This window comes from Cynocephalus volans, chromosome 2, assembly GCF_027409185.1.
Source record: "Cynocephalus volans isolate mCynVol1 chromosome 2, mCynVol1.pri, whole genome shotgun sequence".
NCBI lineage: Eukaryota > Metazoa > Chordata > Mammalia > Dermoptera > Cynocephalidae > Cynocephalus > Cynocephalus volans.
Window position 1 is genome coordinate 139,702,966 of NC_084461.1, and position 13,463 is coordinate 139,716,428.

Genomic DNA, 13,463 nt, shown 5'->3' on the forward strand with positions numbered 1-13,463 from the left:
GATAGAATTGCCATACAATCCAGCAATCAGCTGCTAAGTATATACCCAAAGGAATGGAAATCATCATGTCCAAGGGATACCTGCATTCCCATGTTTATTGTAGCTCTACTTACAATAACTAAGAGTTGGAACCAACCTAAATGTCCACTGATGGACAACTGGATAAGGAAAATGTGGTATATATGGACAATGGAATACTACTCTGTCATAAAAAGGAATGAAATTCTGCCATTTGCAGCAACATGAATGAACTTAGAGAAAATTATGTGAAGTGAAATAAGCCAGGTACAGAAAGAGAAATACCATGTCCTCACTCATAAGTGAGAGCTGAAAACAACAACAACAACAACAACAATCACAATAGTTCTTTGAACTTTCAGAAGAAGTGAATGGAACTCAAGCCACCAGAGATAGGAAAAGGGGAGGGCAAGAGAGTTAGGAAGAAATTGTTACAGGACCACAAAAAATGTTTACATTGTGTAAGGCTAAAACAAACAAAAATAAATAATTTTTTAAAAGTAATGTTAAAAAATAGATTTAATAGGAAATGAAAATCTGAAGATGGCTTGGTAAATAACTAATAAAGCCTTAAGGATCAAAACAATAGATATTGGCTAGGGGGGAAAGGCTGATAGGAATAATTAAAATAGAAGAAAATGAAGGTTGTCTTACACAATAATGCTAAAATCACAGAAGGAAAAATTGTGCCTAATAATCAGAAAGTTGCTACGGCTAACTAGCCAAATCAAACAGAACCCAACAAAATCTTGTCCAAGTGTGTAAAACAAATAAGCCCAAGTCAGATGCAAATAAAAATTAGGCAGTCCAAAGGAAAACTGAAGAAGCCACAGGTGAGAGACCTCAAAGTCAATACTAATTGACTCTAAATACTTTTACAGAAGAAAGAGAATGCGTGGAATTATTTAGTCAATACAATATAAAAGACAACTGAAAAAAGAACAGCAAGACTCAATAAACTCCTTCCTACTAAAGATGACCTTAAGATTTCTGAACACCAATTAATTTTCATAGTAGTTAATTAAAAAATATTAGATCACTACAGTATAATGACAAGTTCAAAGAATGCTTTAAGCCAAATTGACAAAATGAATATAAATAGATCTCAGGTGGCATTCACCTAAGAATTGTAGAGAAACTTAAAGATAGAACTGAGAGGGGCGCACTCCGGAGAGTGCAGCGCTTGGGAGCGCAGTGGCGCTCCCGCCGCGGGTTCGGATCTTATATAGGAATGGCCGGTGCGCTCACTGGCTGAGCGCGGTGCAGATGACACCAAGCCAAGGGTTGCAATCCCCTTACCGGTCACAAAAAGACCAAACAAACAAACAAACAAAAAAAGACAGAACTGAGAAAATATTAGATAAAGTAGGTACAGATGGCCTCTGCCAGAGCATTCTTGGAAAGTCACCATAACTTCCAGCTATTGGAAATGATGACCTAGAGAACTCTAGTTTGGTAGTCTATTTTCTACACTTGAAAAGGTGGTGAAATTTATATAGTATCATATTAATGCACAAAGCTTGCTAGAAAAAAGAGAGCAAATTGCTTGTGTAAGAGAAAAGGCATACTTCACTACCTTGATATCTTTCTTTCATGGGAATAAAGCAAACACTTTTGAAAACAAAATTACCATGACTTTATATTTAGAATATAAAATTACTTGAAAGAAACAATAAAAAAGGAAGGTATAAAAATCAGCGTCTGCTGCTGAAAACTATAATACACCAAGGGATTTGTGCTATAATTTGCTCTTAACAGCTTTATAAATGATTTAGAACATGAAATATATGGTAAAAAAATTTCCAAATTTGCAAATGATACTAACTCCTCTAAGTAACATAATGCCAAGCTGATGAGAACAAACTAAAAGAATATATTTCAAAGTTGTATAATTGGGCAGCCACAGTAGCAGATAAATCTCACCACTTATTAAGGTATATATGTGGGAAAATAATTTCCAAATTATGATTATGAGATAATTTTCTCTATTTATCATTTGAGATCCAAGAAAGGAATCTTTGCTGACACTAGATATCACCAGAAATTTGGGATACTGTAAAAACAAATAGGAAACAAAAAATCAAAATTATCTTGTCTTACATTTGGTTATTGTTGTATATGGCTCTGAAATGCTTCCTATAATCCTGCCTATTATACTTAAATACAATGCATGGATGCAAGAACCCTACCAACATTAGAGAAGAAATCTTTTAATTTCCAGCCACCCCATATCTTTGCTCAGAATGGCATAAAATTAATATTTTGTACAAAATGTCACCTGCTTCAAATAAGTACATGATAAATCTGTTCCTGGGAAGAGAAAACATACAGCATGTAACAGTGGATAGAAGCAGATCTAAATGAGGTGTTGGGAAAAGGGATAAAAAGAAGAAACATGTATTTTGAAAACAGAAATCACAAACAACATAGCAGAACACTAAGGTAAGTGAACAAAGGCATAATTAAGCCTAGGTTGAAATATAGGATTAAAGGAGATACTAACAAACAGTGAAGGGTGAGCGTGCCTGACGGTGCTGGGAGAGAACAGGGTTATAGGATCAGGTTTCTGCATCTTTCTCTTGAGCCTAGACACCTGTAATGTGACTTTATTATTATTGATTGCTAAAATGATACATAAAATAAACATTTAAAATGTATAAGATTCTAATAAGTCAATTTCCAGTATATCTAAACCTCTCAGCTCATAGGGATGGTTTTACTACCATAAGGATCTGAGTAGGTAGAAACTGGAAAGCAGTAGTTTTAAGACAAATGATAGCAAATAGAGAATTTGTAAATCTGTCCCGAAGAGATGGTTAAAACAGGTTCTGTAAGAACAAACTAATGATGGATAACGCTATAACAAGTTATTAAGGTATTAGTCTCTCAATTTTGGGTTCTTAAAGTCAACAGACAGGAATGTTGTAAAGAACTGATAATAGAGGAGAAATTCAAGTAGAGACAGTATAATAAACCAAACAAATATTTGGTGGAAAACAAACTACTTCCATTACTTTTCTAGAGCAGCAAAAGAATGGTTTTAACAGATCAGTATCATTACTAAGTTCCAGGACAGGATGCCTCATATTCCATTAGCAAGGCATTCTTATATGCTGATAGTAAAAAGACACTCCTATTTCCTATTGAATTACCTTAGTCATTTCCTGCATTATCTATGGGCTCATACTGATTTGCTTAAAAGGTCAGAGGTTTTACACGGATTATCTGCTACTCTGGCAAACCAAATGCTTTGATGTCTGCTGAAATTTTTCCTTCTCCTATTTAATATTCTCACTTTCCCTCTCTTGATTTTTTCCCTTCATATCATTGTTCTAAATTCTTAAATCTAACAGAAACAAAAGTTCAACTTAAGAGGTAAAATTTTTACACAGCTATTAAAAAAATTGTGAGGTATAATAAAACCAACTCACCAACCGGATGAGTGATGGTGTTCTGTAAGCTGGGAATTACCACAGAGTAGGTAGGTGACCGATAAGGATAAATTGTTGTAGGATTTGTAGAGATGATATTCTGTGTGGTACCAGAAAATACATTGGAAACACTTAAAGGGAAGCGTTTTCGCTTCCCTGGACGAGGCTGATAAACCCAACCTATAGAAGAAGATAAACTATTTTTAATATAAATGTATAGACCCTATTTAGCCTTTAAATAGTTCTTTTCATATTAAAAACTTCAGTTTTTTAAAAAATAAGTTATTATCTAAAGTATCTTCTCCAGCTCTGTGATATTATTTCTGTGAATGACACTTCCACTATGCATTTTAACATACATAGCTATATTGCTCCTAACTAGTGGCCAATGTTGTAACCCATAATTGAAAGGAAGAGGAAGGTCAAATGTTTTATATCCAATTACATATATCGAATCTGTAGTAGAACTAACATCAGCGCCACTAAGCTCAAATTCCAAAGCCTTTCTTCTCCTATAGAACAATGCCTCTAATAAAACATTATTCATCTCCTCCTGTTACCTCACTTTCTGTAAGGTACAATTGTATATATCTTACAATGCAATAGTCACTAATGACCAGTCACTATTTTTATGCTTAGTTCAGGAAGAGTCCCTCTCCTAGACTTGGCAATCTCCAAATCCACAAACAACTCAATTTCCTTCCAAAGTCAGAAGAGTGGAGTTATAGCAATTGCAGCCATGGTATAACTAAAAAGAATCACTGGTTCCCTGTAGTTGCTGCCTCTAATCTTCACTCCTACAATATTTCTGTTCATATTTCAGAAAAAAATAATTATTTTCCCACCATGCAGACTCATGCTGGACATACACTGTGCATTTTCCCAAGCATAATCTCAATGACCTCACTGCTGGGGAGGAAGCGGACTCATTACAAACTATATCACGATGGGGATAAACCTATCAGTCAGAAGGCAGAACTATGTTCTGATAACCATATAATATTAAAATGGAGCATGGTATTAATTCCTGCATTCTCATTATCTTTAAGTATGTTACTGCAAATTTTTTTCTGGTGCTCTTATTTTAACACTTCTAATATAGCCTCGAACTCGAGATTTATCTTCATTAAATTTATATCTATACATTTAATCAACACCACAGTAAAACTGTTTGTCCCCTGGTTTGTACAAGTTGGTAAATATGAGACCAGATATACTCCTAATTGGTTCCGTTTAAGGAAACTTATGCCCAGTATCAATGCAATCATTACTATAATATTAGCCATTATTCTCTTTATAGTACATATGAGATTAGAAAAAATACACATTTTTGTCTTTCAATCTCAACCTAACCAAATCTTTACCTAAATAATTAATTTAAAAGAAATTAAAAAGAGGCCTTGTTCATTTCATTTGATTACCAGGAAATTCCTCTCTGTGCTTTTCTTTAATCTTCTGTGCTTCATCATAATAGGGTTTCTTTTGTTCTTCACTAAGTTTGTTCCACTCTAACCCAAGCTGGACACTGATTTCTGCATTGTTGGCTGCTGGGTTAGCTTTGGCTAGTGCTGGCCGGTGGATCCTTGCCCAAACCATAAACGCATTCATAGGTCGCTTCACATGACCATTTCTGTCCTTACTGAAGGGAGTATCTGGTATTCCTACATGACAAAAATTAAGAGACTAAATTTATGTGCCACACACACACACATACACACACAATTTTAAAGTGAAGTGCACCTCCATTTGTATACTTATTTTTAAGTATCTGTAGAAAACATACATTTCAAAGAACTGCTGATATTCTAGAGTTCCTTGTAACCCCTGAACTCAGTATTCTAACCTGTAGCTTAAAATGACTCTCCTTTTCCTCAAAGAGAATATCGTTGAAGATACTGTGGAATTAATAATGTTGAAGACACAATAAATTGAAGGCTTAGTAATTCTTTGAACTTCATTAATACTTCTAACAATAATTAACATTTAGTTTATTTCCCACTAAAAAAATTCTATCATTGGGGGAAGGAACTATGAATTATTCATGACTGTAATCCCAGCACCAGGTAGGTGTTCCCTAAATGTTTAAAGGAACTCATTTACATGCAATTGTAGTATCCTTTCAAGCAAAAATATTTACAATATTATAATACTATATTAGCTGTATTTCACTATGAACGTGAAGCTCCTGCCAAGGTAAGTCTCACATCCTGGGAGAAAAATAAGAAAAAAATAATAAAAGTGACTTTTTGAGAGTCACAGAGCCAGCTGAAATTATAATAAACTTGGCTAAATTCGCATGTCTTACAATGCTCATTAAAAATAATTGTCTAAAATAAAACATAACAACAATAATAAAATAACTGTCTATTAACTTATATTGTTTCCCTTTATTATAGGGTTACTTGATATATAAATATTTTTAAAAACATGCAAAGGTTGACATACATAGTACAAAGAAAGCTTTCCCTTTCTTTCCTTTAGAAAATGAAAATAAAGTCGAAAAAGTACCAAAGACAAAAACAAGAGGGTAGAGTGAGGTTAAAGAAGCAGTAAAGAAAATAAAAACAAAAATAAACATAAAAGTGAATGAAAATATGAATCAAAGATTAATATGACTTTCCAAGACATTCATTAGCTTAGTGTTCTGTCTGAACTAAATCTTAAAGTAAGAATTTGCTATTTGGAAAGACTGGATAGAAATAAAATACCTATTAGTAGTTGTTATTGTTGTAACATTTAAAAACAATTTTTCTAGCTTACTCAATAGTATTTTCATTTTCAATATTTCTATAAATCCTTAGTTTTTAGAAGAATAAATACCAAAGTGTTACATTTAATCATGCGTTGTTTTCTCCTAGAAAAATGTTTACTCTCATTTTTAAAGAAGATAAGTTCTATAATTGGTATAAGCTTTCCTGTTTATAACTTTTTTTTTCACTAAACACCATTGTTTCTATTTATTTTTTATTTTTTGGAGGAGGGCGTCTGACCAGATGAACCCTGGACCTTGGTGTTAGCAGACAGTCACACTCTAACCAACTGAGTTAACCAGTCAGCTGTTTCTTCTATTTCTTGATACGTATTTTGCTGCTATAATATGGTAATTTTAATGTTGGTTATTCGTAACATATAAACTTCAAAAGGACAGCTTTGTGTTGTCTAGCAAGAAATCTCTATTTTTGTGCATAAAAAATAGTCATATCTAAATCTCATTGCTTACTGGGTCTTAAAATACATATTTTTTAAATGTTTCAGAATCTTGAAGAAATGTCAGTGTATTTTACTGGGATATGTACAGAATGATACCTGTGCAGACTTTGCCCTGAAAAGAATCAGTTCCTTGATTTTATTTTTCTAGATCAGGCTGCTGAACTGCTGACATGTCAGTTATGGGGCAACATAGACAAAGTTTTTAAAACAGATACCCCTGTCGTCTAATACCTGCATCTGAGGGAAGCACGGTGAGTGGGACATCTTTGGTTTCAATTTTTACAGAAGGCTCCAATAAGGATTGCATTTTAATAGGCACTGGTGTCAGAGGGACCTTAGTCAATCGTATCAGTTCTGAGGGTGGAGGTCCCTGAAATTGGATCCGGGCCCCAGGAGGGACTGTGTGGAGAGTCAAAGGGATCCTGAGGTCTTGCTGGTGCGGCCCAAAGGCGCTGGACTGCTGAGCCAGGATGACCTCCTTGCTGCCATGGACCAGGCCATTGGACGTGAGCTCCATGCCGAGCCTGTGGTCGTGGAATCTCTCGGGCTCCTCTGTTTTGATGATTCCTTCTCGGATGGCCGCCAAGCTTTTGCCTTCCTCGCTTTTCGCGGTGTCCCTCATGACCTCCTCCACTTCTAGCCTGCCCTTCTCGTCCCCTCGGAGGCTGTCGAAGACCAGCTTGGGGCCTTCCACGTTGGCCACCTCGGAGGCTCTAGGGCCCACCTCAACTGTCCTCCGAGGCCCCACCGACGGGTCCAAGCTGGGCCCGGGTTCTTGCTTCTCGGCCTTGACGTGCAGTGCCCGGGGCTGCAGCAGGTGGAACTCGGACGTCCAAGGGGCGCCCTCGGACGCGGGCGGCGGCGGCAGCAGCAGCAGCTCGGGCCTCAGTTGCAGCAGCCGCGCCTGCGCGGGCGAGTTGGCAGCGTCGCCGTCCCGGGCCTGAGGCAGTGGTGGTCCTGGTGGCAGCAACAACACCTGCTCGGGTTTCACTTGCAGCAGCTGTCCTGCCGCAGGCTGTACGCCCGACGACGGGGCCTCCCCGCACGGCGAAGCCACGGTCACAATGGCGGCCGCGCACGGGGCAGGTGGCAACTGAGGGGACTCAGCGACCGCTGCCCGAAAAGGGGTGCCCTCGACCCGCAGCGGGGGCGGAGCGGGGCGCAACGGACGAGGCGCGGTCGTCCGCGGCAGTTGGCACGGCTGAGGCAGCGGCACCGGCCTGGCTTTCTCCATGGAGGGGGGAGGGGATGCCCCGACCGGGTCGTGGCCCGGATTGTGAGCTCAGCCGTTTGTTGGCGACCTTCTTCCTCCCTCTTTCAGTTAAGACCCTACCAAGGCCTTTGCTACCCAGGACCCTACGCGGTTCAAAACGCAGTCCTTCGTCTCAGCCTCGCCCAATCACAGGCATCCCGGTATCCCCAGCCGCCAATCATAGGCGCATTCTCCAGGCCCTCCCACCCTCTGCTCTGGCCTCGTGTGGAGCCGTCGAATCACCCGCGATGGCCGGGGCAACTGCACGTGTTGCCCATTTTCCCCCTCTGACTCTCACTCTCTTCAGGAGTTCTCTTCCGGGTTGTAGTCCTTAGTTACCCTTCCCCCACGAGGAGCATGGGACAATGGTGTTGCCTAGGAAACTGTGTGGTTCCATGCCACGGACCTCCAGGGGATAAAGTCGTGAGCCTCTTATGTGGGCTGAAGAACCTGGCCTTGTGCATGCACTTTGCCTGGCCTTGAGCCTCAGCGGGGCCTCCGGGACATTTGGATCTTTGCCAAAGGGGAATGGGGGAAATTTTGCGGCATCTCAACCCCATTAGTTGATCTTGCTGGGAAGGGTAGTCAACTTTGTGTGATTAACTGTGTTACTCAGACTTTCAATTAATCGCCAGGACTTGTCGGCCCTACTGCCAAAGCACATGCCAAATTCATCCACTTCTTGGAGTCTCCGAAGTCGCCAACATCCTGTTGCGAGCTTCCAGATAATGGCACTGCTGTAGCTCTGTAAATCGTCTCCCTGCTTTTCACCCTCGTCCCACTACACTCCAGCTGGCCAGTGATCTTTTAAAAATACAAATCTAGTCCTGTCACATCTCGTTTTTCTAATCCTTCCATGACTTCCCACTGACCACGTGATAAAGGTCTAAAATCCGTGGCAAAGCTTGTAAATCCCCGAATGACTTGGGCTCTACCTACCGCTACTCACCACTCTTCCCCAGGCTCTGCCGGCTTCAGCTACACTGGCCCCCGTAGTCTCTTCCCGCCATGGGCTTTTGAACCTGTTGAGAATGCTATTCTTCCCTTTCTGTATCCTCAACTCCTCCTGCTCATTTTTCAAATTGCAGCTTAACGGGCCCTTCTTCAGAGATGCCTTCTCTGAATCTGAAAATCAGGTCAAATTTCCTTTATCTTCTCATACGTCCATCGCTTCATTTAAAGTACTTACCACAATTTGTAATTATATTTTTCTTTTTGTGATTATTCTCCTGCCTCTCCCACTTGCCTATAAATTCCTTGAGGGCAGAACTATTTGTGTTTTGCTCATCACAGAATCCTCAATACTGACCATTCTGACTGGCATAAAGTAAGCACTCAATAACCACGTGTTGAATGAATAAATAAGGACTGCCACAGTCTAGTAATGAAATAGTAATAATTACTACCAATATTAAGGGCTTACTCTTATGCTAGGCACTATTCCAAGTCCTTTTCATGTTTATGCCTCTCCTTTTACTAGGATTGTGTTTATTTCCATTAAACATCACCAAGAAAAACAAAAAGAAATGTTGTATTAACATTTGCTGCATTTCTAAATGACATCCTGTCTAAAAACTATATACTGATCTTGAAGTAGATGATTTGTGCAACCAAAACAAGTCATCTCTCAAAGAAGACCAACTCGAATTCTCTTTCTAATACTCTGTTGTCAGATGTGATGTACAGAGTACTTACACCTGGCAGGTAGTCAAGGGTAATGGTTCTCAAACTTTTTTATCTCAGGAATCCTTTACAACCATAAAAACTATTGAACATCCCAAAGAGCATTTGTTTATGTGGGTTTTATCTATCAATATTTATCAAATCATAAATAAAAACAAGTTTAAAAAATATTTAGCTATCAACTCATTTAAAATATCAGTAATAACCCATTACGTATTAACATAACACATTTTCATGAAAAAAAAAATCTATGTTTTTCCCAAAATGAGAAGAGCGGCATTGTGAATGTAATGTCTGGCTTAATATTTTAAAAAACAGCTATATTCTCATATTTGCTTCTGCACTCAATCTTTTGTTATTCACATGTCATGTAGGCTCTGGAAAACTTCACCTTACACTCATGAGAGAATGAAGTGAAAAGAGCAAACATTATCTTAAAATTATTATAAGAATAATTTGGAGCTAACACACTCTCTGAAAGGATCATTCCTGTTACCACACTTTGAGAACCACTGAACTAGGTTTAAATGAAAGAGCCAGGTATGTGCATAAGCAAAGGCTGATAAAAGAAGCAGACAAATAAATTAGTGTTGACTTTGTGCAAGATTTTAGTTCATATTTTGATTTGAATTGTGAAAAATTAATTGACAATATATGCGTGTATTTATTTATGAACACTTTATTCAGTTCCTTTGATCTATATTCCTATCTTTATGCCAATACCACAGTCTTGATTATCGTAGCTTTATTGAAAATTTTGAAATTACGTCAAGTCCTCAAACGATATTGACTATTACCAGTCCGTTGGTTTTAAAATATAAATTTTAAGATTACCTTACCAATTAAAAAATAAATAAAAACCCTGATGGCATTTAGATAGGAATTGCATTGAATCTATGTATCAGTTGAGAAAAGTGACATCTTAACAATATTTAACCTTATGATTTACAAGCATGGGACATATCTCCATTTATTTAGGTCTTCAATTTCTTTTGGCAGTGTTTTATAATTATCAAAGTACAGTTATGCACTTCTTTTGTTAAATTTATTCTGAATATTTTATTCTTTTTGATGCTATTGTGAATGTAATTGTTTTCTTAACTTCATTCCTAGTTGGTTGTACATTGATTTTTGTTTTCTTATTTTCTTGTCTTATTGTACTGATGAGAATCCCCAGTCTAGTGTTGAATAGAAGGGATGAGAGTGGAAATCCTTGCCTTGTACACAATCTTAGGGAGAAAGCATTAGTCATTCACCTTTAATGTTAGTTGCAGGTTTACGTAACTGCCTTTAATAAATTAAGGGAGTTTCCTTCTATTCCTACTTTATTGAGAGTTTTATCATGAATAATTGTTTGATTTTGTCAAATGCATCTATTGAGATGATCATATGGCTTTCTCCTTTATTTTAGGGGTCAGCAAGATTTTCCAGAAAGGGCTATATAGTGAATATTTTTGACTTTGAGAGCTGTATGATCTCTATTGCAACCAATCAACTCTTCTTTTGTAGCATGAAAGCAATTATACACTGTGTAAATGAATGGGCTTGGCGGTGTGTGTTCCAAAAAAACTTTATTTACAAAAACAAAAGGCATGCCAGATTTGGCCTATGGACCATAGTTTCCTCACCGCTGCTTTATTCTATTATTAATATGTGTATTACATTAATAGATATTCAGATGTTGAGCTAACCTGCATTCCTGGAATAAACTCCACTTGGTTCATAGTGTATACATTCTTTTTTTTATTCATTACTAGAAGCAATCTGTTATTTTAAGAATTTTAGCAATTATATTCATGAATGGTATTGGTCTGTAGTTTTCTTGTGATATCTTTGTCTGTTACTTTGGTATCAGGGTAAAATAATCTGGAAAGTGTTCCCTTCTTTTCCATTTTTGAAAAGGTTTGTGTTGGTTTTGTATTATTAATTCCTTAAATATTGATAGAACTCACCCCTAAAGCCAGCTAGGCCTGGACTTTCCTTTGTAGGAAGATTTTTAATAACAATTAAATGATTTAGTGTCTCTCCTTGACATAATTCAATTCTGATTTTATATTTCTTCTTGGGTCAACTTTGATCATTTCTGTCTATGAATTTGCCCATTTCATCTACATTGTCAAATTATTGGCATAAGGTTGTTCATGATATTCCTTTATAATCCTTTTAATTTCTGTAAGGTTCAGAATGTTTCCTCTTTCATTCCTAATTTTGTTTATTTGTATCTTCTCTCTCTTTTTCTTGGTCATTTTGCTAAAACTTTATCAATTTTATAGATCTTTTTAAACAATCAATTTTGTTTATTTGTATCTTCTCTCTCTTTTTCTTGGTCATTTTGCTAAAACTTTATCAATTTTATAGATCTTTTTAAACAATCAAGTATAAGTTTCACTGATTTTTCTCTATTGTTTTACTGTTTTCTTTATATTGATTAATCCTGTGATCTTTATTGTTTCCTTCATTCTTACTTTGGCTCTTCTTTTTCTAGTTTCTTAGGGTAAAAGCTTAGTTAATTAATTAACTTACTTATTTTAAATCTTTCTTCCTTTCTAATTTTTTAAAAGCTGTAAATTTCCCTCTACCTACTACTTTACATAATTTTGATATACTGTGATTTTATGTTCATTCAGTAGAAGATATTTTCTAATTTCCCTTATTGTTTCTTCTTTGACCCATCAGTTATTTAGAAGCATGTTGTTTAATTTCTAACCATATGGGGATTAGCTAGATTTTCTTCTGCTGATTTCCAGTTTAATTCCATTCTGGTCACAGAACTGTAACTTGTTTTATGACCTTGCATATCATCCATTCTGAAGAATGTTTCATATATACTTCAAAAGAATGTATATTTTGCTGGTTGGGTGGAATATTCTATCTGGTTGATAGTGTTGCTTAAGTATTCAATAGCCTTTTTTATTTACTGTCTAGTCATGTTATCAATTAGTAAGAAAGGAATATTGAAATAAACAAATATTACTAAATAGTCTCTCCTTTTGATTCTGTTAGTATTTGCTTCACATATTTTGGGGCTCTCTGGCTATGTGTGAGTATATTCATAACTGCTGTATCTTTTTGATGAATTAACCCGTTTATTATTATGAAATATTCCCTTTAGTCTCTAGTGATATTTCTTGTAATTAAGTGTATCTTAATGTAGCCTCTCCAGATCTCTTATGGTTACTGTTTGCTTTGTATATCTTTTTCCATTCTATTATTTTTAATTACATTTAAAATATAAAGTGTTTCTCCTGTACACAGAATATACTTTTAATTTCATCTTTTTTTTTTTTTTTTTTTTGGAAGATGACCAGTAAGGGGATCTTAACCCTTGATTTGGTGTTGTCAGCACCACGCTCTCCCAAGTGAGCTAGCCAGCCGTCCCTATATAGGGATCCGAACCCGTGGCCTTGGTGTTATCAGCACCACACTCTCCAAAATGAGCCACAGGCCGGACCTTCATCTGACTATTTCTGCCTATTGATTGGAGTTTTTAATCCCGTAAAATTTAATGTAATTATTAATATATTTAGAGTTATGTATGCCATTTTGGAATTTTTTTTCTATATGCTTTTTTGTTCTTTTGCTTCCAATACTGCATTTCTTTAGTTATACAAATATTTTTTAGTGTACCATCTAAATTTCTTTTTTGTTGCCTTGATAAGCAAGTTTTTGAAGTTTAGTGTGTGTGTGTACGTACATGTGCATGTGTGTACATGTGTCTTTAACCTATCACAGTCCTCTTCAGGTTAATATTGAATTAATTCTGGTCTAATATGGCCATGTTTCACCAGTAGAACTCCATTTTCTCCTTCTCTATTTATGTTATTATTATCATATTCATTATGCCTATATATGTTATAAACTAAATAATG

At 36.7% G+C, this 13,463-nt stretch overlaps 1 protein-coding gene across 1 annotated transcript in view; it reads right to left on the minus strand.

The window, feature by feature from the left end:
• SOX30 (SRY-box transcription factor 30) overlaps positions 1 to 7,893 on the minus strand; it is a 50,370-nt gene extending 42,477 nt beyond the window's left edge. The window contains exons 1-3 of the mRNA XM_063086357.1: positions 6,891 to 7,893; positions 4,871 to 5,110; positions 3,450 to 3,629 (exon numbers count right to left, since the gene is read on the minus strand). Of these exons, the coding sequence (XP_062942427.1) occupies positions 3,450 to 3,629; positions 4,871 to 5,110; positions 6,891 to 7,893 (1,423 nt within the window). The remainder of the gene's footprint in view (positions 1 to 3,449; positions 3,630 to 4,870; positions 5,111 to 6,890) is intronic.
• Positions 7,894 to 13,463: the final 5,570 nt, after the last annotated feature.